This window comes from Rhinopithecus bieti, unplaced genomic scaffold (genome assembly GCF_001698545.2).
Source record: "Rhinopithecus bieti isolate Rb0 unplaced genomic scaffold, ASM169854v2 scaffold_15813, whole genome shotgun sequence".
Classification (NCBI taxonomy): domain Eukaryota; kingdom Metazoa; phylum Chordata; class Mammalia; order Primates; family Cercopithecidae; genus Rhinopithecus; species Rhinopithecus bieti.
This window is the reverse complement of record NW_016809040.1, coordinates 735,571-762,596: the sequence shown is the minus strand read 5'-3', so window position 1 is coordinate 762,596 and position 27,026 is coordinate 735,571. Positions and strand designations below refer to the sequence as shown.

At 45.1% G+C, this 27,026-nt stretch overlaps 1 protein-coding gene across 1 annotated transcript in view; it reads right to left on the bottom strand.

The window, feature by feature from the left end:
* The window catches only part of IRF6 (interferon regulatory factor 6), a 20,634-nt gene extending 7,525 nt beyond the window's left edge, over positions 1-13,109 (bottom strand). Inside the window, exons 1-5 of the mRNA XM_017888308.1 lie at positions 12,884-13,109; positions 8,904-8,975; positions 8,175-8,351; positions 3,257-3,461; positions 2,201-2,329 (exon numbers count right to left, since the gene is read on the bottom strand). Coding sequence (XP_017743797.1) covers positions 2,201-2,329; positions 3,257-3,461; positions 8,175-8,348 — 508 coding nt within the window. The 5' untranslated portion in view covers positions 8,349-8,351; positions 8,904-8,975; positions 12,884-13,109. The remainder of the gene's footprint in view (positions 1-2,200; positions 2,330-3,256; positions 3,462-8,174; positions 8,352-8,903; positions 8,976-12,883) is intronic.
* Between the last annotated feature and the right edge of the window lie 13,917 nt (positions 13,110-27,026).

Sequence of the window (27,026 nt, the reverse complement as noted above, 5' to 3'; positions counted from 1 at the left end):
AAAAAAAAAAAAAAAAAAAAAAAAAAGAGTATTTCCCTGCTACTGTCAAAGTTGACTTGCTCCAAAGTCTACAGATTTCTCCTCCTAGCCTCACCTCTTAGGCATCTATTCTTCAACAATTCTTCATCCTCTGGCTCAACAGCTCTGAAATCACAAAGGTTAATGTTTCTTTGACCCTTTGTGTATAAGTCTGGTTAAATTTACATTCCCATTTTACTTTTTTGTTTTTCATATCTATTCTACAACTTTCCAAAAAAGGATTAAAGGCAGCTCAAAACATAAGGACACACAAATACTAGCTTTAATAAAATAGCAACAGAAATAGGAAATCAGGATCCTGGAAATAAACTGCATCATTTTAGGGGGTGAGAATAACAGAATGAGTCAGCCAGACATTTGGGAAAGGATCCCACATTTCTAGATGTTCAATTTCACTAAGTGGGAATATAACATGTGGCAATGCTTTATTTGTTTTTACTTTTATTTTGGTTTCAGGAATGCGTGTGCAGGTTTGTTAAATAGGTGAATTACATGTCCCGGGGTTTGGTATAGAGATTATTTAGTCACCCAGTTAATAAGTGTAGTACCCAATAGGTAGTTTTTCTATCCTCATCCTCCTCCCACCCTCCGTCCTCAAGGAGGCTCCAGTGTCTATTGTTCCCTTCTTTGTGTCCATGTGTACTCAATGTTTAGCTCCCCCTTATGAGTGGGAACATGTAGTATTTGGTCTTCTGTTCCTGTGTTTTAGTTCACTTAAGATAATGCCCTCCAGCTACATCCATGTTGCGGCAAAAGACATGATCTTATTCTTTTTTTATGGCTGCATAGTATTCCATGGTATATATGTACCATGTTTTCTTTATCCAGTCCACCACTGATGGGCATTTAATTTGATTCCATGCCTTTGCTATTGTGAATAAGTGCGGCAATGAACATATGTGTACATGTGTCCTTATGGTAGAACAATTTATATTCTTTTGGGTATATATCCAATAATGGGATTGCTGGGCCAAATGGTAATTCTGTTTCAAGTTCTTTGAGAAATCACCAAACTGCTTTCCACAGTGACTGGACTAATTTACATTCCCACCAGCAGGATATAAGTGTTCCCTTTTCTCCATAAACTCATCAGCATCTGTTATTTTTTGACTTTTCAGTAACAGCCATTCTGACTGGTGTGAGATGGTATTTCATTGTGGTTTTGATTTGCATTTCTCTAATGATTAGTGACGTTAAACATATGGCAATGTTGACCTGGAAGATCTCTATGAAACTGCTCTTTACCCACACTTGGTTGCAAATATATAAGTGGAAGGATAAATGAAGGAGGGCCAGTGGACAGACAAGTGTCATTTTCTGATTCTGAAAGGTAGGGGCATCACCTAGAGTAGGGTACCTGAAAATCCTAAATAAATAATCTTGATATCTAAGTTTTATAGGTGGCACAAGTTATCTCATTTTGACCCATTGCAGCCAGGTGGTACTAAAAAGACAATGAAAAACTGCTTGGCTGGATATCCGCAAGTCATTTGAGTAGGAGCATTTCAGTGGATAAATCAAGTAAAGATGCTGCGGAAGAGTAATTCAACGTGTGTTCAAGTATCCTCAGAAAATGCAGTGGGAGATTCAGTACTTGCTCTGTCACACAGTGGATTCTCAAACTCCCAACTCAATTTTCCTGGGAAGCTGGATTCAAAAGCCCACAAAAGAAAAGTCTGTTGTAGATAAATCCTATCAGAGCCTAGTATTATCAGCTACAAACATCACAAGTTTCCCGTGATACAGCCTAAGCAGAGTAGTCCTTGTTAAGGAAGTGACACAGAATTTATGCCAAGAGAAATATTAGAAGAGTTTGCCCGTAACTCATAAAATTGACACTGCATTTGGCCTGAAGGAAATTGGCAAAATGTATAACTGATGATATATTTGTATGTTGGGTTAAGAATGAATTCAAATTTTTTATTTCTTTGAATTAGCACGTAAGCTTCCGAAGATGTTCTATTGCCTGGAACCCACCCAACTCTACTGGGATAACTGAGCCAGCAGGGAGTTCCTCACCTCTGACTCCCACTTGCTAACAGTCCAGCAGCCTGGACCGATCCTGCTTTCAGGGCAGTGGTGGCCAATGTATTGACAGTTCCAAGGTCAAAACTCCTTACATCCTCCGTATGTCTCTATACCATCCATCATCCCCACTCACCATTGATGTTCAGGAAGGGGAAGGTGTCCTGGATGGGAACATGGTGCTGCGACTGATCCAGCTCATCTTCCTCATCTTCTTCATCCACATCATTATCCTTCTCATCCCAGGGAGCAGACCCTGTGGATCCTACCCAAGATACACAAGCTCACAAGTGAGCCATTCAGGTTGCACTGCCATCCCTGCAGCTGACCCACCATTCAAGCTAGGGACTGCTATCCCAGAGGCTCCTCAGGTTCAGTACACACCCTCAATGTCCTAGCTAAAAAGAGTGAGAATCAAGGGAACCAATACTTCTCTCGTGGAAGGACCTCCCTGGATTCACTGGAGCACATATCTAAATTATCTGGCTGTTAGTACTTGTTAAGTACGGAGTTAATTGGAGGGATCAGGAGATATTATCTTATTCAAAGTATCCTATGAATTAAACGATCACTCACCCAATATGTATAAAGAACTTATTACCCTGATCTTGTCACTATTGTATGTACCAAAACATCACTATATACCCAATGAATATGCATAATTATTATTTGTCAATTAAAAAAATTTTTTACAGATCATGTTAATTTTTTTTTTTACAGATCATGTTAATTGATTCTCACAATAGCTTTTGAAGTAAACAGGAAAGCTGAGATCCCATATTTTAGAGTTGAAGAAACTGAGGCTCACAAGAGGTAAAATGACTTGATTCAAGTCCTACAAGTAGTAAAGTGATAAGGGCCAGATTTAGAACGCAAACCTAAGCTTTGATCCCTTCTCCTTCAAAACTACCTAGCCTCTTGAATCCCAAGAGTGGCTACTTTTACAGTAGAACTGTATACCCCTCCACTTTCTAATGTTTTAAGTAACTAGGCTAAAAAACATACCCCTAAGTAAGCAAGATTTTGCTGAGTTTGAGTCTTTTGTTTTCTGGGTCCTTCCCAGAGAAAGGCTTTCTTGCTTTATCCATCTTAAACTTTGTAAATCAGGCTGTTTTCAAGTTGACTATCTCTTAAGAGTCCAGCTGAGGATCTGGCATACTGCCCACCTTCTCCCCAGCACCTGGGGCCTCACCTGGGTTAATGATCGAGCCCTGGGGCTGAGGGATGTCACACACTTGATATATCTTCACTGGGTTCATGGGCACCTCCTTGGTGCCATCATACATTAGGTTGAATTCTCTGCTCTTATTGAGAGCACAGCGCAGCTGGGCCTTCCATTTAGCTGGATCAGGGTCATCCACCCCTTCCTGGTACTTCCCTGTCTCTACAGCCCAGGCCTGAGAACAAGAAACCACAGTGAGTCCTATCGTTGCCCAGAGCCACTGCAAAGCGTGTGCTTACCCTTTCTCATAGACACACACACACACACACACACACACACACACACACACACACTCTTGCATGACTGCCACACCATCCCAACCCCAATTTACAGAGACTGCAGCAGGAAACACTGCCCTTAGGACCAGGCAAGACAGGTGCCTAAGTGAAATAAAGCCATGTGCAAATACAATGTATTAAAAGGAGGAGACTTATTGCAAGCATTGGTACCAGCACTCATTAAGACAACAATGTTCTAATGAAGGGCTGAAGATAAAGTTTGGGGAAAATATGCACCAAAGTGCAGATGGTAACTCTGGATAGCAGAATTTCAAGTAACTTTTTTTCTTTGCTTATTCATTTTTGACATGAGTTGCTTATACGACAATAGGTAAGACAAAGAGGCATGGCAGAGGATATGAAGAGTTTGGCCTCCTGGGTTCCCTCCCATCAGTCTTCAATCTAATACATAAATAAAGAATTGTGGCTCACAATTGTGAGCGGTGACTCCCTCCTGTAATCGCAGCACTTTGGGAGGCCAAGCCGGGTGGATCACGAGGCTAGGAGTTCGAGACCAGCCTGACCAACATGGAGAAATCCCGTCTCCACTAAAAACATAAAATTAAGCGGGTATGGTGGTGCATGCCTGTAATCTCAGCTACTTGGGAGGCTGAGGCAGGAGAATCACTTGAACTCGGGAGGCAGAGGTTGCCATGAGCCAAGATCGTGCCATTGCATTCCAGCCTGGGCAACAAGAGTAAAACTCCATCTCAAAAAAAAAAAAAGAAGAAGAAGAAGAAGAAGAAGAAGAATTGTAGAAACCAAGTACCTTTAGGAGGGAAGGAAACACACTGGGGGTTCAGCTTGTCCCACTGCCTGAGGGCCTCAAGTCCTAAAAAATCCACACCCCTTACCTTTCCCTATCCTCTCAGACTTCTACTTCATTAGAAACATCATGCTGTCAACCACACCAGTGGCTGGCAGCACGGACTAAACCACTTTGACTCCTTCTCTCTGGTTTTCAAATATGGAAACTCACAGCACTTTCCCCAGACAAGAAGAAGTTAGCCTCCCCAGTGAGGAAAGGAAAAATCTAAGCCGCTCAAGTCATAGACCAAGGTGCTCAGGAGCAAAGCAGGGAGTAGACACCTAGCCCTACTTTCGGCTCTAACAGGCATTCTTGTTTCTGCTCATGGGATAGCCACTCTCCCCCATTGCTAACAAGTTCTCTGATTTCTTTGTGCAGGAGTACAACTTGTTCTGATGCTGAAAAAGTAGGTGCCATTAGCAGAGAACTCAAGACAGGAAGCACACACCAATGTTTTCAAGCTAACACGTTATTTGACTTGTCCAAACCCAATCCCTTCCTGATTCTGATCATAGGCTTCTGCCTCAAGCTGAAATTGAATTTTTCTGCCCCATCCTTCAAGAGCTCTGATCTCCTTCAGTCACCCCCTGAAGAACCTCACAGTCATGAGGAAGTTCCCTCAAAAGCTAATCTAAATCCTCCTCCTCCAATTCGGATCACTTCCTCTTACCATCTTTTCAGATTCCGGTCCCTCCATTTGATTTGTGGTAGGGAATGAAGAAGTTTGGCAACACTGTGCTGCCCCAGGTGGCTGAGCAGACACTAGGGGGCCTAACTGCTGCTCCATTCTATCCAACCCCCTACAGGAGATTTCAATTTCACTAGTCACTGGTATCTGGAAGGCCTATCTCCAGTTACCTGGCAATACCTGGCTGCTGCCTCCCCACATTTTCCCTTCCATTTGTTTGATCCTCTGTGTGCCCACGCTAACTCTGGCCCCACCCAGCTGACTTGGGCTATGAAGACTTTGGCAGAAGTCTGCACATTTCTGTGGTTCCCTAAAGCCCTGCTCCTCCGTGGAGAGCAGCCAGACCAACCCAGAACCACAGCCCCAGCCTTCCTGCTCACCACACAGCCATCCCCAGGACCCACCCAGATTGCACTGGGCACCCAAGGCTGATGCAGTGAAGAGCTGTATCATTTAAGACTGGAATTTTATAATCAAGAAAGGAGGCCAGGCCAGTTGGCTCACGCCTGTAAATCCCAGCACTTTGGGAGGCTGAGGTGGGTGGATCATGAGGTCAAGAGATTGAGACCATCCTGGCCAACATGGTGAAACCCAATCTCTACTAAAAATACAAAAATTACCTGGGCATGGTGGTACACACCTGTAATCCCAGCTACTTGGGAGGCTGAGGCAGGAGAATCACTTGAACCCGGGAGGTGGAGGTTGCAGTGAGCTGAGATCGTGCCACTGCACTCCAGTCTGGGTAACAGAGCAAGACTCTGTCTCAAACAACAACAACAACAACAACAACAACAAAAACAAAACAAAACAAGAAAGGAGAGCATAGGTGGAACCATGTGGCAATCATTGTGATTTATAAACATCGCTTGTTCAAACCCATTCTGAATCTTGCTAACAAGAGATTCTGATCCCTGTGCAGGTCCTTATTTCTCTTCCTAAAGAGGAAATAATCTCTGCATTTTTATAGTGCTTTACAAATCCCTTTCCATACTTTATTTCACTTGATTCTCACAGGCAAGACTACTTTCATCCCCATTTTACCAAAGGGGAGCTGAAGCCCAGAGAGGTTAACTTGCTCAGGGTTACACATGCAGCTGATGGTAGTAGAATTTGAGGCCAGTTCTTCCAATTCTTGATCAGAAAGGGCAGAATAATGGGGGGTGGAATGGAGACAGAAAGTCAAGGGTTCAAATCCTGCCCCCACCACTTACTGGGTGTGTGATTTTGGCAAGTTATTCAGTCCCTCTAAGACTTAGCTTCTGCATCAACAGCATGAAGGTAATACCTCCCTTACAGGGTTGTCATGAGAATTAAAAGAGATAATGGACACAGATACTCATTTAATGTTAGTGCCCACCTGTATATTCTGCTAAAGGCCATCAGAGCTTGGTATCTATGAAAGCACCCTCCCTCTGCACTCTGCAAACAGATGCACAGATATAACTAAAACAAAGTCACCTCCCCACAGCCCAATTTTCCTCAAGCCCCAAGCATGCAAGCCCAAAGCATCAATCTCATGAGTAGGGCTTTCAGGAAATAGCCTCTTCCCCAGGGCCAGCCACTGTCAGACATTTGAACAGCAAATCCAGTTTCAGACCATGGCCACAAGAGGCCATCTGGGCCAAGATGGGCCAGCGCCCTTCTCAATGCCAACTCCAATAATTGGTGCTGGTTTATAGGTACTAACATTATCAACTTTTATATTGTTATTTAAAATCTAAATTAAGAGCAGTCATTTACCTTCTAAGTACCTTCAGGCCAATTTTCTTTCTGCCTGTCCTCTCTACACCTGACATAACTGAGTTGGGTGGGAAACATCCCAAGGATGGCTTTCTTTTGAACCCTGCGCTCACATTTTCTGCCCTTTCCAAACCCAATTTCAGCAAGGACCAAAGGCATGAATCTTGAGAGGCCCACAGTAGAGACTGTATTTCACTGGTGACTTCTAGCTTATACTCAAAGAAGAAAAGGGCAAACAAACTAACTTCTCAATGTCTTGGGATGCAGGAACTACAGCTACTCATGAGATGGAAGTGACCAAGAAAGAAGCTGGTCTGGAGCAGAGGCACAGCCTCCAGGGTTTCAAACCATGTGAAAACCTTTCCCACAACAAGCCTGTCCACCTACTTCTGTCTTAAGTCAAGCTTTTGTTTCACTTAAATTTTGTAAAATGCTATGTGATTAAATCTTCTTTTCAGTTAAATAAAATGACTGTCATATCAGTGCTATTTCCTATTTTTGAAAACATTCATAAAATTAAAACTTGTAATTAAATCACCTTTAATTTTTAAGCAGCAGTTATAGATGGGGCAAAATATTTTAACTCAAAAGAAAAGCTTGCCAGGTGCAGTGGCTCATGCCTATAATCTGAACACTCTGGGAGGCTAAGCAGGGAGGATCACTTGACCCCAAGAGTTCAAGACCAGCCTGGGCAACATGGTGAAACCCTGTCTCTGCAGAAAAAATACAAAAATTAGCCAGACATGGTGGTGTGTGCTTATAGTTCCAGCTACGTGGGAGGTTGAGGCGGGAGAATCGCTTGAGCCTAGAAGGTCAGGGCTGCAGTGAGCTATGATCATGCCACTTGCACTCCAGCCTGGTTGACAGAGGAAGACCATATCCCACAAAAAAAAGAAAAAGAAAGAAAAACTTGCGGAGAGCCCTCTATACCAACCACATAGGCTATACTGTGTGCCTGCTAACACCTGATAGTTCTGTCCTGGTCTGAGGATCCATTGCCAGGCCCAAGCACCTCGCTGCATAGCAAGAGCTCTGAGTGACTGAGGAGGAAGAGTTAACTGCTGACACTTGCTAGCTTTTGAAACAAACACATCACTACAATCACTAATGAGAGTTTTGGCCAACCCCAGCTGGTATCCTTTGGGATGTGATTGAGTACTTTCAACCAGTGGGAAAGAACAAAGGGCTTCAACCATTGCAGACACACCTCCAAAAGAGGAATTACCATACCTGCAGAGTTTGGGCACCCCCATCATAAGCATCCCTCTGTTTCACCAAAGTTTTAGAATCCTAAAGTATATTTCGAGCCCAAAAAAAAAAAAAAAAAAAAAAAAAAAAATCCAGAAAGGTCTGATGGTAGAAGAAGTCCTTTACCTTAAAAATAGTATTTTCCTCTTCTTGTTGAGGGCTATGCCGGGTGGCATGTTTCCAGGGAATCTGGAAGCGTTTAGAGTCCCTGTGTAGCCAGATGAGCCCAGGGTAGAGGCCACTATCCACCTGGGCCACCAGCCAGGGCTTCAGTCGGACTCTGCGGGGGTGGAGGGCCATGATCTGGAGGATCAGAGGGAGAAATGGGAATAGCAGAAGAATTAGGCCAGCCACTGGGAACCCTTCCCAGCCACCGTTCCCATCTACTAGAGCTACAGTTTCACTAGATTACAGCAAAGAAACTAAATATGGGAATAAACTGTGCCAGGTGGGAAAGAAAAGAGGTTAAAAGGTCCTTTTTATTCTGATTCCAAAGCCATTTATACTTCATGCTTTAGCCAAATCAGACTTATCATCCAAGTAGATCACATTTCTTCTATTTAAATCCTGAAGCAGAAAATAAAAGATGATGTCATCCTGCTGGAACACAGTCCTTCCTGAAGCACCAAGGACTTTGGAAGAGAAGGGAAATTGTTCTTTTCAATCTTGTCTCAGGAGAGGGAAGAAAAAAGTTATGGAAACAGCAACAACTATATAAGTGAGAAGCTGAAGCATGTTCTCTTTTTAAATAAGACAACTAAAGGTGAATGGGAATATTTTAGAAAGAAATGACAGCACCATGATGAGGGAGAAGTAGGTAAGGGGTAGATCCTGGACTCCAGAGTCTTCACTTACATGGAAGAGCAGGCAGTGTGTTCGCAGGGATCTGAAGAGTCGGCTTATCTTTCCCTTGACCACTCAAAGGTTCTGTATGGAGAAAAGAGGGGTCTCAGCTGGTTATCCATACAACAATCCAGTGTCTGGGAGAAGGCTTGGGAACATTGGCAACAAAGGTTCTGAGAATGTGTCTCTGCAAATGAGTTCTGGTAAAGCTCAGAAGCCCTAGAATAAGCAAATACTAAAGTACTAAGAGTACTTACAGTACCAAAAACAGTCATGAGACAAGCTTTGCATGGCTAGGACAGCCTCCTCCCTTGGGTCTGTTTATCTCCCAATGAAGCCTGGAGTAAACCGATTGGTTGCAGGAGCCAGCCTGGGTAAAGTCTGCAATTGATTCTCGTAAAAATACATGGGCATAGCAGATAACATTCAAGAGCAGCTGGCACTCACAGCAGAAAATAAAAGCCTTCCCAGATTGGGTGACTGATAAAAAAAAGAGGCACTGGAGAATTATCTGAGATGTTCTGTTGGATTTTTTGGTGTTCTTATTTTGTTTTTACTTAAGATGAGAATGAGATGCCTGGAAAAATAACACTCATTCAACAAATATTTGTTCATCCTCTACCATGTGCCAAGCACTGTGTTAGTTACTAGACACTAAAGCTCTATGTTCCTTCTTGAGAATCTCCACGTTGGAACTTCTCAAGCCCCACAATGGCCTGAGGAGGAGTGGAAGATAAATAGGTCACCTTCATACCCAGAAAGATCCCTACCTGGATCACAGTTCTGAAACCAAACAACCTTACAGCAAAGAAGCTAAATATGGGAATAAACTGTGCCAGGTGAGAAAGAAAAGAGGTTAAAAGGGTCAGCTGAAGGCTCCAACATAGAAGAGCTTAGCTGACGGGGTGGCCCATAACACCACTTCTCTCTCCAGCCAGACTCCCAACAAATGTGAAAAACCCAAACCTAACTCAGCATCTGGCACTTTAAGAGCAAGACAAGACCTGCCCTCACCTGAGCTTTCTGACCCAATTACCAAGTCCTGCAACTGAAACCTTCCCCCTGGGAGCACAGTGGGTAGGTGAGGTTGGCATGCAGTGTTCCAGTGCCCCCACGTAGTTGGCCTTGAATTACGGTGTTTTGTAGGGCAGCATGTGAAACCATCAAACCATGGAGTGCATTTACACCTTATAAGGAGAAGGGAATGCATATTCTCTCAAGGGCTAATTCTACCTTCTGCTCCCCAGTCCTATCACTACTAAAAGGGGGATGGAGCAAGAGAAGGAAAAAGAGGATAGAGAAATAGGCACCATCCAGTCAATCTAGTAAAAAGCTTTTGAGAATTTCCATTGCAATACTGGTGAGTGCTGTGTTTGGGCCTGTCAGACATTAAAATCCAACTCTTGACCAATAGTGGACTTGAAGAAAAGTCCAAAAGGGCTTATTGTAGTTGATCCAAAGCCCATCATGAAAAAATTAAGGCAATCAGGCCTAGACCAGGATCTGCGCCTGATCATGGGAAAGGAGATGCAGCCACCCATAGAGATCAGTGACTAAGATCTAGAGCCCTGGGTTCTCAGTGTTCTCCTAAGATGGGACTACACATGAGCAGCCTTGCCTCAGCCCCATGGAAGGAGCCCCAGCCTGCCCTCCTCCAAGCCCATGCCCTGTCTCTCTCACTGTAAACCCTCTCCACCTTCTGAAAGTCAGCCAAGATCTCCCCTACCCACCACCCAGTAACTATAACTCTAAAAACAGGCAGAGATGGAAAAATTGAAAACCCAAATGACCGAGACAGAAATGGTTCATTATGTCACAACCACAGGCTGCAATATCAAGTAGCCATTAACAACAGGCGTCAGAATTTTTATTATACTCAAGGAAATATTTACAATCTGAAGTTGTGGGGGCAGGGGGAAACAAAGCATACTGTGTAGCACTATCTCCATCTTGTAACATAGCACATACTTGCATACATGTGCACATACACACAGAACTGAGAAAAGGAAATAAATACAACAATGCAACAAAATATTTGTAATGGTTATTGGAATTGTAATGGTGATGGAATTATGGGTGTTTTTTACATTCTCCTATATATGTTATACATGATTCATATTTTCCTACAATGATATGTTTCAACTTATAATTTAAAAAACTACAAGTAACTTTTTTTAACCTCAGGACAATAAAACATTGCTTATAAAGGATGGTAACAACAATCCTTTGTATCTGTGTAGGCTTTACAATTTTTACATGAACCTTTACCTAATGTGTCTGGTTTCATCCTTATGAACCTGAATGTGGTATTACTATCCCCATTTTACATCTGGGCTAACTGAGATGCTTTATCTCCTAAGTCAGAGTGTTCTGTACCAAACCTTGTCACTGCACCCTGTCTTCTATGTCCCTCTCATCTTCTAGGCACCAAGAAAGTAAACTAAAAACATCAGCAAAGATTCCAGCAACATAGAGGGCCAATAAAGTTATTGAGGTGGAGACTGCATAACATCCACTCTCAAACACACCTAAATCAGAGTTCTCTTTCTAAACACTCTTACCACCCAAATCCCAATGCCTGCAGAACCACCTTAGCCTACTTGAACTCATCTTGGTATCTCTAGCTGCCATCACAGCAAAATGCAAGGCCTGTGTCTCTAACAGGTATTTAACCAACCAAAGGACAATGATGCTAACCTATGTATTCCCCTCACGCTGAGCATAGAGGAGGGACACTTTCAGCCTCCTCAGGGCACTAACTGTCCTCTCGCATACGCCTATTCTAGGGAGCAGGTCCTCCATAAACACCCTCACTGCCACCTCCATAGCCCCTCCCCAGACTAGTTTCCAGGGGCACTGCCACACCAAAGCCGAGATTTGGCCATCAGTGGTTTTGCTCAGGTTAAAACCCAAGCCATTTCTTGCAGACAAGTCTTAGCAGTCCCAGTTCTTCCCTTTCTCCTGAAGGAAGTGAAATGCCATCCTCTAAGTTCTGTTCCTCGGGTTTCCCTGTTTAGTTTAGCCCTGCTTAGGAGTAAACTCCGGGCCTCTAGTCAAAATGCCTACACCCTTCCCCCCTGCTGGATGGAAGTTGGGGGATGACAAACGGGAGTTACAAGGTATTGAGTGCCACTGTCATACATCATACACGTCTCATCCTAAACCACACTCCTGGGTCAACACCAGCTTTCACCAATCCCACCCAAGCACCTTCCTCGCCCTATCCGTCTCCTTTCCTTCACTTCCACTCTTGACATCCACCAAGAGAACAGGTTGGGACAGGGTGACCCCTTTGCCACAACGCAGGCTCCCTGCAAAGAGTGGCACCTCGGGCCTCCTTTCCAAGTCAGGCCTGGGAGACTTTCCCTATTCTCCACACAACACTCCAGCCCCTTCGGGCAAAGAGGGCCCACCCCCAGAGCAACCACACCCCAGCGTCACCCTCCCCAACACCTAGCTCCGCTCCTTGGAAATCCAAGGGTATCTCCCAGGCCCAGGGCGAAGGGCCTAACTGTGCCAAAGAGACTCAGGAGGGAAAACAAACCGCCAATGCTCCAAAGCTCTTGGCCACCCTCACACCAGTTTCCCAAAACGCCCACGAGGACCAAGGGCCTGCGGACCTGGGAAGTCCTCTCTCTGGGACACAGGGGCCAGCGGCAAGTTGGTAAGAATGAAGGGGGCGCGGTGCTTTAGATCTACCGGATAGTGGGGTTGTTGGGGGCCGAGAGCAGTTCCCTCCGCTTCGGTGGTGGGGGTAGGGAGAGTAGACACAAGTGTAGATTCGAGAGGGGCCTAGTGCTACAGAGCTGAGGCCACCCCAAAGCTATCTGGAAGAGGGCGACAGGCACCCAGCCCCAGTGTGTACGCACCCAAACACACAGATGCCCCCAAGCAAGTTCTCTCACCCCCCACAAACTCCGGCAACGGGTCCTACCCCACCCACGGGGAAGCCTCCCACCCTCAAGCTGGTCCCCAGAAGTTGGCGTCCCCACCTTTGCTCAATCTGTCCACCAGAAGCTGACGTCCCTCCGAACCAAGTCCGCAGCGAAGACCACCCGTCGCTACCACGCTCCTCGACGTCTCAGCCAAGGGGCGCCTGGCTCTACCCAAGTAGGGACTGCGGGTTCCTCTCCCCGTCCCGCACCAGCCCTTACCTGCCCGGCCCAGGTGCGCCGAGCTCACGTCAGCGCCTCGCCCCAGGACGCCGCAGCCCTAGCCTCCGCCCGGTCACGCCTCCCAGGTGTGGCCACGCCCCCCGGCATCCGGGATTGGCGCGTTGCAAGAAATATGACACTCAGCGTTTCTGGACGGCCCGGCCCAGCGGCGCCCGCTCTCTGTCCCACCCTACACCCCCGCTTCTAACTCCAGCTAAGAAAGTCCCACATTCAACCTAGCCTTACGCCTCAGGGCTGGTGGTCCTGGGAACTGGAAGCGACTGGGAGTTCAGATCTAAGTCCAGAGGGTGCCTCCCTCCTTCACGCCGCATAATTACCCTGCAGTATGCAGACAGTTAAGCACAAATAAGGGTTTTGAGATTCTGGGTTGGCCCTACCACTCGTGGGCCTGTGCAAGTGGAGTTGTACATGAAGAAGAGAACCAGAACACTTGGTCCTATCTGGGGGAAGCCATATGCTTCCAGGACTAGAATTCTACCTTTACTCTGCCTCTTACCCGTGTGACCCTGGGTAAGTTACTTAGCTTCTTGGTTTCAGTTTCCTCATCTCTTCAATGAGAATAATAATTCCTGCCTTCTTTTTTGTTGTTGTTGTTGTTGTTGTTGTTTGCTTTTTTCTCTTTCTTTTTCTTTTTTTTTTTTTTTGAGTTGGAGTCTTGCTATGTTACACAGGCTGGTCTCCAACACCTGGGCTCAAGGGATCCGCCTCAGCCTCCCAAAGTGCTGGGATTACAGGCACTGGCACCCAGTTCAGTTCCTTTTTTTTAAGGCAGGGTCTGGCTCTGCCACCCAGGCTAGAAAGCAGTGGCACAATCATAGCTCAACCTCCTGGGCTCAAGCGATTCTCCCACCTCACCCTCCCAAGTAACTGGAACTACAGGCATGGGCCACCATGCCCGGCTGATTTCTTTCTTTTTTTCTTGTAGAGACAGGGTCTCACTATGTTGCCCAGGCTGGAGTTCCTGCTTCCTCTGATCACTATCGTGTAATGATTAAAAACATAGCCTCTGGAGCCAACTATTGGGGTTTAGACCCCAACTCCATCAGTTACTACAGACTTGGGAAAGTTTCTTAAGCTTTTTAGGTCATGGTGTCTTATCTGTAGAAACAGGTCAATAATAGTACCTACCTCAGGGTACTGTGGGGATTCAATAACTACATGTAAACTGCTTGCAACAGTATTTAGCACTTATCAAGTGCTTTTTATGTACTTGCAATTATTATTGGCATAAAGATTAAAATTACCATATAGACAGTGTGTCAGAGAGCAAGAAGGCATTCCTTGTTATTACCTGAAATTCAAGTCCTGCATGTACCCTAACAGGTGCTTGATGAGATTTCCCTCACCTTCCTCATCTATCTAGAGGACAGGTTTGCAGGAGGCTGTGCAACAGTAAATGAGACTTTTAAAAATCCCCCACCCTGAACCACTGAGCTGTCGTAGGTGAAATGGGGCATGAGCAGGCCACTTAGGTTTTGGTGTTTAAAGTAATGAGTGAGAAACTGTGGAGGAGTGGTGCAATGAGTTGAATTGTCACCCACATAGAAAAAAAAATTTGTATTTTGAAGTCTTGACTACCCCCCACCCCCAACCACCACCACCAGCCAGATGTCAGAATGTAACCTTATTGGGAGACAGGATCCTTATGGAGGTAATCAAGTTAAAATGTGGTTATAAGGGTGGGCCTGAATCCAATATGAATGGTGTCCTTATAAAAGGAAGAGATTTGGACACAGAGGCAGATACCCACACAGGGAAGGTGGTATGAAGAGACACAAAGAGAAGACAGCTAGCTGCAAGCCAAGGAGAGATACCTGGAATAGAGCTTTTTTTTCACATCCCTCAGACCTTGATTTTGGACTTTTAAACTCCAGAACTAGGAAACAAAAAATTTCTGTTGTTTAAGCCACCCACTCTGAGGTACATTGTTATGGTAGCCCTAGCATACTCATACAAGTGTGTTGAAGAGCCCCAGATTGATAATAATGTAGGCATGATTCCAAGCCCCAATTTAGCTTTGGACTGTAGCCAGCAAAGGCCTGGGAAGGCAGCAAGGCCCCAAGGCCTGACTCAGCCAGCCTCTGTCTCAACCACTGCCCTGTGGCCACTCTTCCCTTCACTGGGGGAAGGGCAAGCTCATCAGCACAGCTAGCTGTTTACCGCTGATGAGCTCACTAGACAAACTGCATCTTCCATCTGGCCCAGGGCTGGGCTCTGGGGACCAAACAAGCTCCACTGCAGGTGTATGAGAGGGATGAGGGGTAAGGCCATTGGGAGAGTGTCATTTGAGGGGAGTCAAAACCCCAATGGCATACAAGTATGAGCCCACACAGGTACTCACTTTTGCACCAGCTGAAATTCCCATGACTAAGGGGATGTCTTAAGGACCTTCTTTAGAAGACATATATTTTGGAATCAGAAAACTCAAGCTGGGAGGGTCCTTCTGGATTATCTAGATCAAGACTAAAACTGACTTAGCCAGTTTTTACCCACACGGTATTTTAAATATCAGGAGATCTCACATAAACATCCAGATTCTCAGCATCTTAAAGAGTCAAGTGCTTTGGATGCTCTACCAGCAGTTCTACCTGGCAATAGTTGCCCATTTAGAGGGAGTCTACACATTACAGCCAGGACAAACTCACTCTATTGAGCTCACTCATTTACTTTAATTGCCTGACCCCGTAGGCATCTGATTACAATGTCTAGTCTAAATTCTCCCTTTTCATAGGCGAGAAAACTGTGGCCCAGTGAGGTCAAGTGATTTGCTCAAGGTCACACAGCATATTAGCCACAAACCAAGACTAGAACACAAACCCAGGGCTCTACCCACTTGGACCCCGCTCAGTTCCCCAGCCAGAGTCTATTCTGACCTGTTCTGCACTGGCTGTTAATTATTTAAAAAAAAAAAAAAAAAATCGCCAGGTGCAGTGGCTCACACCTGTAGTCCCAGCACTTTGAGAGGCTGAGGCAGGCGGATCACCTGAGGTCAGGAGCTTGAGGCCAGCCTGACCAACATGGAGAAACCCCGACTCTACTAAAAATACAAAATTGGCCAGTCTTAGTGGCACATGCCTGTAATCCCAGCTACTTGGGAGGCTGAGGCAGGAGGATTGCTTGAACCCAGGAGGCAGAGGTTGCAGTGAGCCAAGATTGCGCAATTGCACAAAAGCGAAACTCCATCTCAAAAAAAAAAAAAAAAAAAAAATCACCCATGGATCTAGGTACTGTTGATATTGCCATAAACAAAACCAAGTCCCTACTCTCATGTCACTCAACTGAAGAATTAATGAAAGGGGGTAAAACAGGTGGAACTAAGGTAGAGATCAGGAGGAACCCCCTGGCTCTGCAGGCAACAAGCCCTGGCAATAGGCCACCCTGATGTCTTCTATTCTGATACACACCTCATCTGCTTGATCTGGGGAATAAGAACATTTTGTGAGTCTTTCCACAAGCTCTTGAGGAATCAGTTCTTCTGTATTCTCAAAAGAGCCTCTTCAGGATTCAGTCATTCCCAACATGCCCTGGGCCGGCAATGCTCCCATCATTTTGCCCTCCATTGATAATCAGGTGCGGCATTGCTGACTCACTAGTGAGTCTGAGTTTCAGGTAGTGGGACATACATTTCAGCCCAGGGGCCCTGATTCACAGCCACAAGGAATGAGGGAATTCCCCTCTCCTGTTCCCAGTCAGCTCTCATTTGGTAGGGAGGAGTTTCTTTCTCCACCCAGAGACTTTAAACTCTACAATATCAGACATGTGACAATAAAACCATGAACCCAAATCCCACTCTCTTCTTGGCAGAGCAGAGGGCGTGGCAACTGGGACTCCTCCCAAAGGCTCCGTATGGTGGAGTTTAGTGTTACTGGAGTCGGTGATAGCAAAGAAGCTGTGCAACTTTGGTGGGGTTGCTAAAGAGTGGGGTAGGGACATTGCACTGAACAATCCAATTCTGTGCTTTCAAAGCACAGAAGAATGCCTTCTGGAAGGCATTCTGTAGCCCATCACATCTACCTTCACTCTTCTCTTGGCCCTGGTTTATCTCTGTCTCCATCCAAGTATCTTAAAGTACCTGGGCTACAGATGATCCTAACACATTGCCTAAGCCACAGCCTAAACTGTAAGGCACACTGGTTGTTGCTCTCTGTAATAGCCTCCAAATTCTAGAATCACCAAGATGGCAGGAGGCATAAAAGAATCTCACTTTCCATCCCAAGCAATGGCACAGACTTTGGCTTTGGACTCTAGAAGAATTCTCCACCAAAGTGTGCAGAACATCTTCTGAGTCCTTCCACAGTTGGAAGACTCTTTTTTTCCTTCAAACAAGCTGAGCACTGGAAAGTGTTCTCAAAGAAGCAGCTTTCTTTATTCCAAACTTGGATCTCTACGGGAGGCGAAGGAGGAAAAACAAAGCCCAGGAAATTATTTGGAAGTAAGCTCCCCATTGGGGCCCTCCCTTCATTCTTCTGCCCATTCATTCCGAACCTTGAGGGTCCATTTTCCATCTTCCCCAGCATTGAGAGCTTCCATTGGCTCTACAGACAAAAGACCCAAAGAAACTACAACCACCATGAATGTGAGAGTTCAGAGTTCTGATTTCAAATCTGCTTCCCCATTGGGACAAAACAGTGGCCTGATTTTGGCGTCATGGTCAGCACCAACCAACCTATGCTGTGACTGTGCTGCTTTGAAATGAGATAGTGGATATGAACGCTCTCTGAAATAGATGGAGTGCTGTGCAGACGGAGTGACCATCACTGCTGTTATCTGCTCTTTGTTTTCTTTGTGTCGACAATTCTCTCCAGGCTTCAGCCAAGTCCTAAGGGCAGCAAGGTGCAGGCCAGGCAGGAACTAGCACAGTGTTAGGTTCAGTTTGAGCTACAGAGCACTGGACAATGTGTCGATTTCAGAAAATGAGGACTCCAGGAGTACAGAACCTTCGGGGAGCAGTGTTGCAAGAAGCTGGACTCCTGCTCAATATGAGTGATAAACCAAATGTGCTTTTCTCCTCTCCCACCCCCCACCACCCCAGATCACCTCAGGTGATCAATGACAGTGAGGGAATTTTTTAAAACATATTAATCTATAAGGTTAAGAGATGACAAAAAGCATGGGAGTAGAGATAAGAATGGATGAGAGAGCTCAACAAAAATAATAGGAGACAAAATACTATTTCAACAAAAATAGGATGTGGGTGGTTGCTGATGCTTTGGTTATAAAGCTTTCAGTCCTATTTGATTAAATCTTAAAGCAGATTTACATACTATTTAACGAAAATGTTATCATTACTTTTTTTCAAGAAAGAAGAAAGAGCACTTGGGGATTCAGGAGACCTGGGTGTCAGACCTTTCTCTGGCACTCCATGACAGCAGAGCTGCATCAGAAAAACTAACTGTGCTTTGGAATGAGTCAAAATTTGTCTCCAGTTTCCCATCTCTCATTTCCTAACTGTCCGGGCAGTCTAAGCCTCGATTTACTCACCTCCTAAATGAGAATGCTGCCTGTTTCATGGGATTGACAATAGGATTCAATGAAATAAATAAAACAATACCATGTCTTAGAAAATGTCATTCTTCTCTATTGCTGCATCCCCCTCCCCATCTTTAGGCAAGGATGTGGCATAATTCAGGGCACCTGGTATTCACTTAACAAAAACCTGCAGAATTCAGTAATGTGTTACTGTGTATTTATGCTTGGGACAGCGAGGATACAAAGCATCTCTTCTCTGCTGACTGGATCAAGAGCAAGGCCCAAGTGTGACTCTCAGAGCCTAGTGAAGAATCCCCTTGAGGAGATATGGCTAAGGGACAGGAAAGACAGGGTAGAAATGAGAAGATTTTGACCAAGTAGCAGTCCCACCCTTCACCCCTCCCCTGTCAGAATGTTCTCTTCATGTAGTCCACATGATTAGCCTCAACCTAGACTGGCCTCCTATCCAATTACCCAGGCCTTCTGTGGAAAAAGGTAAAGATGGCTTCCATGGGGAGTTCCACTCTCTTGAGTGGCTCTGGACTGGCCAGGGAAGGCCTAAGGACTACCTGCCACACTAATTTCTCCACATTGCCTAAAATTCCAGTTGCATAACATTAAAAAAGGTGATTCTATCTGGTCCCTGCCCCAGACACTGACAGCCTAAACCCCACCTCAATTTCTACAGCTTGAATCTCAGCTTTGTCCAAGCTAAGCTTGGGCCTAAGAAGTGGCTAGATGTCACGGAGGGTTAGCCCAGTCAAAGAAGAAAGGGGAAATGTATGTACAAATAAGGGATTTTCAGTACCAACCTCATGTAACCCCTGACTGGGAGAGCCCCAAAGTCAGGAGTAAACAGGGTTTTGGTTTTTCTAAGACAGACCAAGACCAGGGTCCTGGGTCTCCCCGACATGAGACACAAATATCATTCCTTCATTCACCCTTCAGTAAATCTCTATTGAGCACTATACACCAGAAAAATCCCCACCCTTTTGAAACATATTGTCTCCTGTTCCTATGAAATCCTTCTGTTTAAACTTTCACATATGTGCCCTTCTGCTACAGTGACTACCTCCCAACGCCCAGCTTTCAGCCCCACTCCACTCTATTCTACAGCCCTCCATGAGCTCCAGTCCCATCACTGTCCTGCTCAAAAACATTCTATGATTTCCTAATTCTTACTGAATCAAGAAATCTCATTCCCTCATCCAACAAATGCTTATTGTTTATCTACTGTGTGCCAAAGTTCTGTTCTAGGTGCTGGGGACATAGCAGTGAGCAAGACAGACAAAAATTTCTGCCCTCGTGGTGCTTATATTCTAGCTGGGGAGACAGGCAATAAACAAGATAAATAAGTAAAGTATGTAAGTTCATGGCAAGTTCTAAGAAGGACAACAGGGCAACCGAAAAAGATTAGGAGGGGGTGGAGTGGATCCAAATTTTAGATGGACTAACCAGGGGGAAGATTTGACATTTGAGTAGAGTGCTAAGAATGTGATGGAATCAAGTGGGTATCAGAGGGAAGATTATTCCAGAAAGAGGGCCCAGCAAGTAAAAGGCCCCAGGGCAGGAGTATACTTGCCCCACTAAAGGACCAGCAGGGAGGCCAGTGTGGTCAGGGCAAGGGGAGAGTTGGCGAGTTGAGGTTTGAGACGTAACAACTTTTACTCAGAGTGAGGGGGAGCCACTGGAGGCTTTTGAGCAGAGGAGTGACAGAGGTAACTTGTTTTGCACAATTACTCTGGCTGCTGTGGTTAAGCTAGAAGGGAGAAAAAGGTCAGGCAGAGAGAGACCAGTTAGAAGGCCCCTCTCTGGCCCTAGTCTACTTTTCCAACCATATCTTCTACCATTTCACTACCCTTCAACCATAATAAATTTGTCTTCCTTGATATACTTTCCATCTACTGATCTATACCATCTTTAATGAAGTTGCTTCTATTTGGAATATCAATAACAACAGCTGGAATAAGAGCTACTGTGTAATAAGCATTAATGACCATTCAAACACCTTTCATGATTAGCTAAGTTCATTTACAGACATTTTTTTAGTGTTCATATTTTGTCCCCATTTATTGAGAAAGCTGAGCATTTTTACAAATTGTGACCAGCTGGAGGGCCCCGTGCCCAATAAAACATAGGATGTAGAGCCATTGATGGCCCTTTGGTCTCAAGTGGACCATTTCCATCTTTGAGGGTCTTCAGGCCACAAGACCCTCTGGGTATTTTCTCAGCAGAAGTCTTCACAAAGGGAGAGAGGAATGTTTAAGATGATCCTTAAAGTTCAGTAACCATTTTCTAGATAGAAGAGGAGGAGCAAAAAACATTTCAGGCAAAGAGAATAATATTATAATAGTTCGGCAGTACCTCATGGGATAGTCAGGAAACTGCAATTTGCTGAAGTGTAGCATTTACAGGGATGAATTCGGCAGGAAACAGAACTGGAAGGAAGGCCTTGAATGTGACATGAAAGAGTTGGACTTTCTCCTGTTTACAGTGAGGGGCATTGAAGGGTTTTGGGTAAAAAAAAAAACACACAAAAATATTGTTTAGGTTGGGCAAAGTAAGAGTGTCTAGAAATGGTGAGGACCGTGGCTACCTGGAAAGTGTGATTTCTTCCTAAAAGCAGCAGCCACTAAGCTCTGGCTGATGGCTGCCAGACAGAAATACAGGCCCAATGTTACCACTGGGAAATCTAGATTTTTATGTAAAATCTACTAATTTTTTATACATTTACAATTTTTTTAAAACTTTTAATTACATGAGCCATATAAAACACCTCACAGGAGCTGCTATTTGGGGGTTTCTTTCCTGGAGTATGAATAAGCTCCAAAAGGACAGAGGCTTTGTCTATCTTGTGTGCTACTGTGTTCTCAGGGCCTCTCACACAGTAAGTGTTCAACACATCTTTGCTAAATGCATGTGTGTGGGTTAGTGAATAGCATTTCTATTTTATTCTTGAGGAAACTAAGGCCCATAAAGGATAATCCCCAGGATCACATGAGAAGTGGCCAAGCTCAAGTTCAAGTCCAAATCCCTGAACTTCGAAACAGGCAAGTGGACTTGCAAGAGACATAGAATAAGAGTAGACAGAGTGCTTCATCAGACCCTTCTATCACCCCCTATCCCAGGGCTGTTCTCACATGTTACCAATGTCCTGTGCATGACTCCACCCGGTTTTAAATCCTCTGGGAAACTTTTGATCCCACTGAGACTGTTTTATCCCTCTTATTTTGTTCAGGCCCAAGAATCAGAGACAAGGCTGCCTACACACCACCTGTCCCTCCCCAGCACAATGACATCTGCATACTGTTGAGCTGCTGCTAGCAGTAGCAGTTTCTCCTGGGCCTTTCGAATCCAAAGAAGGACCCACCAAGCCTACGCTGGCCAGGTGCCTTGCCAGCTTAATCCCCTGGGGTAGCCAGGAAGTTTCAAAGCTCTGTCTGCTCTAGTTCACTATTTACAAAACACTATGAGAAGAGCTGGGCACAGCTGCTGCAGAACAGAAATGGAAGGTGGTAGGGAAACAGTAGACCTAGCGAAGGGGTATTTGAGGAAATATAATACCAGCACTGGAGGCTTCTAAAATAAGAGTCAATCCTTTGAATGAAAATAGTCAAAGTAAATAAATACATAAATATTTTTAAAAGTAAAATAAGAGTCATAATTACTACTAAGTCCTACTCAGTTGAAATAAAATAGATTCTTCCTTTCTTCCCCCCTTCCTTTCTCTCTTCCTCTAGTTAGCCAGTTATTCAATATACATTTAATAAAGAACTTCAGTGTTCCACATTCTTTATTACTGCCAGGTAATGATTTAAATGGTGCCCATGAGCTGAGTGTATTATACTTAATTCATGCACTTCTGATTTATTAAGAAAGGATAAGGAGGGAAGGAAACATTAGCATGTTTTACCAACTATGGCTATTCACAGGGGGAATGTCGTTATTGTTCTTGTTCCCCAGTACAAATCTAAGAGTAATTTACCTATGTTAGCTTTTCTGGAATTGTTCCAGAATCTTGCACTTTTAAGGAAAAGTTGTGGCTGCATATTCTGCCCCTCTCTGTTTGGAAATCCCCTGCACAGCTCTGCCAGCTACTCGGCTTGGTTCATCAGGGGATTTTTTTAAATTTAATTTTTAAGAGTTTTATCCAAGGTCTCAAAGCTGCTAAATGGTGAGTAGGAAGTTGATTCTGCCTAATCTGTCTGACTCCATGCCCTTTCCATTAGGTCATGAAGGGGAACCTGAGGATTGGGGCTTTGGAATGTTAATCTTACCCAGAGGCCTGAAGTAATATCCCAGGATATGAACATGTGTGACCATCTGCCTATCCTGGGGGTGGGAAGAAGGCAGCATGCTCTATCCTTGACCCTGATTGAGCCCAGGGGCTGCATCTGGAGCTTTGGGGCCTGGGAACCTCTCTACTGCGTCAATGTCTGGAGGCCCTGAGAGTTTCGCTTAGGCTCAGAGCAGGCATCACAATCTCCCAGTTACTATTCTGTGCTGTGGCAAGTGCCAGCTTGTCCTCTCTTCCCCACCCAGCCCGGGAAACCGGCGGCATTTCTAGTTCAGGCCCAGACCGGTCCTGGCAGCCTGGATTCCACTGCCTAGGCAGGAAGCTCATCTCAGCCCAGTGACCCTTTCTCTCTGTTTTTCGTCACAGAGGAATTTCCATGCCAGCAGTGTGGGGCAATGGGGGTGGGTGGCCACAGGTTTCCCCCTGAAGCCACAAGAGCCACGGAGTGTAGGTAAGATAAGCACATGGAGGAGGAAGGATGGGAGGGAAGGATCAGGAAGCTTTAGAGAGTCCATTCCTGAGACTGCTTCATCCTCAAATTCCGAGGTAAATAAAGGTGTTGGGAAGGATGTACTATATGTCCAGCTGCCCAGCCCTTGAGATCCTCCCCCTAGAGAGCTGAGAGGAGTTTTCTCACATTCCCACATGCAGGAGGGAAAGAGGCTGGGCCTGGGCAGGTCTAGAGAGTTCTGTTCCCCTGCCCCGGGGGGAACACGCCTAGGCTTGCTGACCTCTCAGGTAGGAGTCTGTCAGGTAGGAAGCTGGGCCTCTCATTGTGTGTGTGTGTGTGTGTGTGTGTGTGTGTGTGTGAGAGAGAGAGGCAGAGAGAGAGAGAGAGAGAGTGTGTGTGTGTGTGTGTATGTGTGTGTGTGTGTGTGTGTGTGTGTGTGTGTACTGGTGGAGAGAAACATATAGGATAAGGTGGCCATATTTAGCAAATAAAAATACAAGATGCCCAGTTAAATGTGAATCTCAGATAAACAATTAATACATGAATACACTAAACAATTATTTGTTGTTTATCTGAAATTCACATTTAACTGGGGATCCTTGATTTTATTGGCAATCCCAATAAACGGAGTCGGGGCTTGAGGGAACTAGACTGAGGCTGGCACTCCATTCCTTTGCCTCTCTGATTTCAGAGAGGTAGAGCTAATTCCCAGACATATACCCCTGCCATGACCTGCTTCTAACCTTGAAGCCAGAGAATCCCTTAGACATTGGCTTTTCAGGGCATACATGGGCCCCAACCCACACAGCTAGGGATCTTTTGACTTTAGTTCTCAAACTCCATAGACTTTCATGACAATTGTGAATGCTCCATCCTGGAGCCCCTTTGAAGATGAAAAGCTCTCCTGAGAAGTGGAGTGCTCTGTTGTTGTAATTAACATAATTAAAAGCAATTTGTCTCATAGTCCCATAGGAAACTGGGGGACTTCCCTTCTTGTATGAAATCCTGACAGCACTCTCCCAGGAGACGGACACCACTTCTAACCCAACCCTAGCCCTGGTCCCTGCTCCCACCCCATTCTGACTTAGATATAGAGGTTGTTTCATATTTTTTGTTTGTTTCACCTTTTCAGATGATTCCTCATCAACACAGGGCACCCAGATCTCCAGGCACAGGACCCCGTCTATCCTGGGACATGTTTGTGTCTGCTTTCCTGGGTTGAAAACACCTGGTGAATGGTAAATCCTGAAGCTTTACCATTTCAACCCTAGCTCTGCACCCAGACAGAAAGGATACCCGTTGCTGTGGTCTCACCTCTCAACCCACATGCCCTGACCACTAGAAGCAAATGCTTCCTTGATTCCAAGAGTCAGGTTGTGGCTGTGCAGAGTGACCAGGCAAAGAACATGTAAGCATTACTCTGCTAAAGCAGCTTGGTCATGCAATGGTAACCAGGGTAGGAAAGTTAATGTCCAGAAGCCCTGCACAGAGTCTGTTGTCTTAATTATTTCTAGGAGTGCATCCTTCTGCATTCCCCAAGGAGATGATAAATTTCCACAGGAAAAGCCGCAGCATTTCATTCCCCAGTGGCCCAACATAGAGAAGATGCTGTGTTGCTAATTGGGCTGGGCCAAATTAATCTATTCCTGATAGGCCAAAGAAGCATCTCTGTCTCTTTCTGGGTTTTCAGGGTTCTTACCAGACAGCTCTGGGGTTTCCTGGCATATCTACAATGTGATTAGAATTTGGCCTGTTGTGATTGTCAAAATGGGCCAGACATGGTGGCTCATGCCTGTAATCCCAGCACTTTGGGAGGCCGAGGCAGGTGGATCGCTTGAGGTTGGAGTTCAAGACCAGCCTGGCCAACATGGTGAAATCCTGTCTCTACTAAAAATGTAAAAATTAACTAGACACAGTGTCAGGCACCTGTAATCCCAGCTACTCAGGAGGCTGAGGCAGGAGAATTGCTGGAACTCAGGAGGCAGAGGTTGCAGTGAGCTGAGATTGCGTCACTGCACTGCAGCCAGGGCAACACAGCGAGACTCTCTCTCTCTCAAAAAAAAAAAAAACAAAATTCTAGACTATGATCATAGCAAGTTAGCAAAAGGCTATAAAATCTCTCTGTCACTTAGAATCTATTTTTTAATATCTTTATGTTGGTTGTGCTTTAGATTATCTTGGAAAATCATGAGAGGGAAGAGTCCTAGAGTGCAGAGGAAAGCACTCTGAGGGCTTGGTCTTTAAAGTTTGTTCCTCTCCCCACAGCGCGTGCACACACACACACGCCCATGCATCCACACGCACACACACCTTCATCTGGGAACAGCAGAGCTAGCTCTCCCCCACCCATTTTCTGTTTCATTCAGTTTAACTTAATAGGAACGAAGGCTTAGACAGCAAATAGTGCTCACTGACAATAATCATAGCCCTAATTGAGCATAAATGACTTGGCCTCTTTGAGATTCAGAGTTACCAGCACATGTCAGATGAACTAGGGATTCTCTGACAGAGGCTCAATGACAGACAGTGGTGAAAAGCCCTCTGAAATAGCTTCATAATGAGAGAGGAGACTCTGGACTGGTGACGGAGTGTCTAGAACCCATCAGAGGGGGAGCTGGTTCCAGAAACAGCATGCAACTGACACTGACACCTCCTCCCAAGCCATTCACCTGACCCTATGGGACTGCTGGGGAAATGGCTAGCACTTGTGAACTGAAGAGTTTGGACCCTAAAGAGGTGTGCCATTGACAGCTAGTCCTGGCCTGACAGATACGAAGCAGAGTATCACAAGTTACAGGGAGCTGGGAAAGAAGAAAGGGGAGAATGGGGGAGAATGTCTGCTTTTGCCCCCGGAACACAACCAGATTTTAACAGCAACTACTCAAGATGAGGGTAATCAGGACTGACCCTTTGGACTGGGTTAGCATTTTTGAGAGACTTGGCCAAACCAGGGGAAGAATGGACTTCCTGCTAATCTAACCCTGTAGAAGCTCAGCCTCACTGAGAATCCCATATTAAAAGAAACTCAGTTCTTTTCATTAAAGACTGAAGCACAGGGACAACTTTTAAGAATGGTTATTCTTCAATAGCATACCCTATTTAGGAAATAAACCTTAACTATCTTTTCTTGGGGAAAAAAGTCTAGTGTCTTCATTTTTTAAATCAGGAATACAGAATTCTCAGGGTTTCTTTTCCTTTAATGATTTTAAAGTGTTTTTGTTTCTTGAAGAGCCAACATAGGTTCAAGGGTATATTCCTGTGTGGTTGAGAAAACAATTTATCTTTGTATTCCAGCAGACAATGTCCAGACCTGGCCCATGCTGCCCTCATCTCTCTTTGCACTAGAACCTGTCCTGTCCCAAATACATTCACCATCATCTACCTTAGCCATCAAAGGAACTATAGTTACAGTTACTTTCGGGCTGGAGAACAAAATTATCCAAACATTTATCTGGCTCCCAAATCCCTAGTTGTGTCTTCAGACAAAGCTAGAGGAGCAATTAGTTAGCAGAATAAGGGTAGTACCATTCCACTGCACTCAACACTAAATTACAACCAGTTTTGCAATCTGCCTTTGTGGAATTTCCAGTGCAAGAATTCATAATAAACTCAGGGAAAGGCTTTTTTTTTTTTTTTTTTTTTTTGAGGTAGAGTCTCACTCTGTTGCCCAAGCTGCAGTGCAGTGGCACGACCGTGGCTCACTGCAACTTCCGCCTCCTGGGTTCAAGTGATTCTCCTGCCTC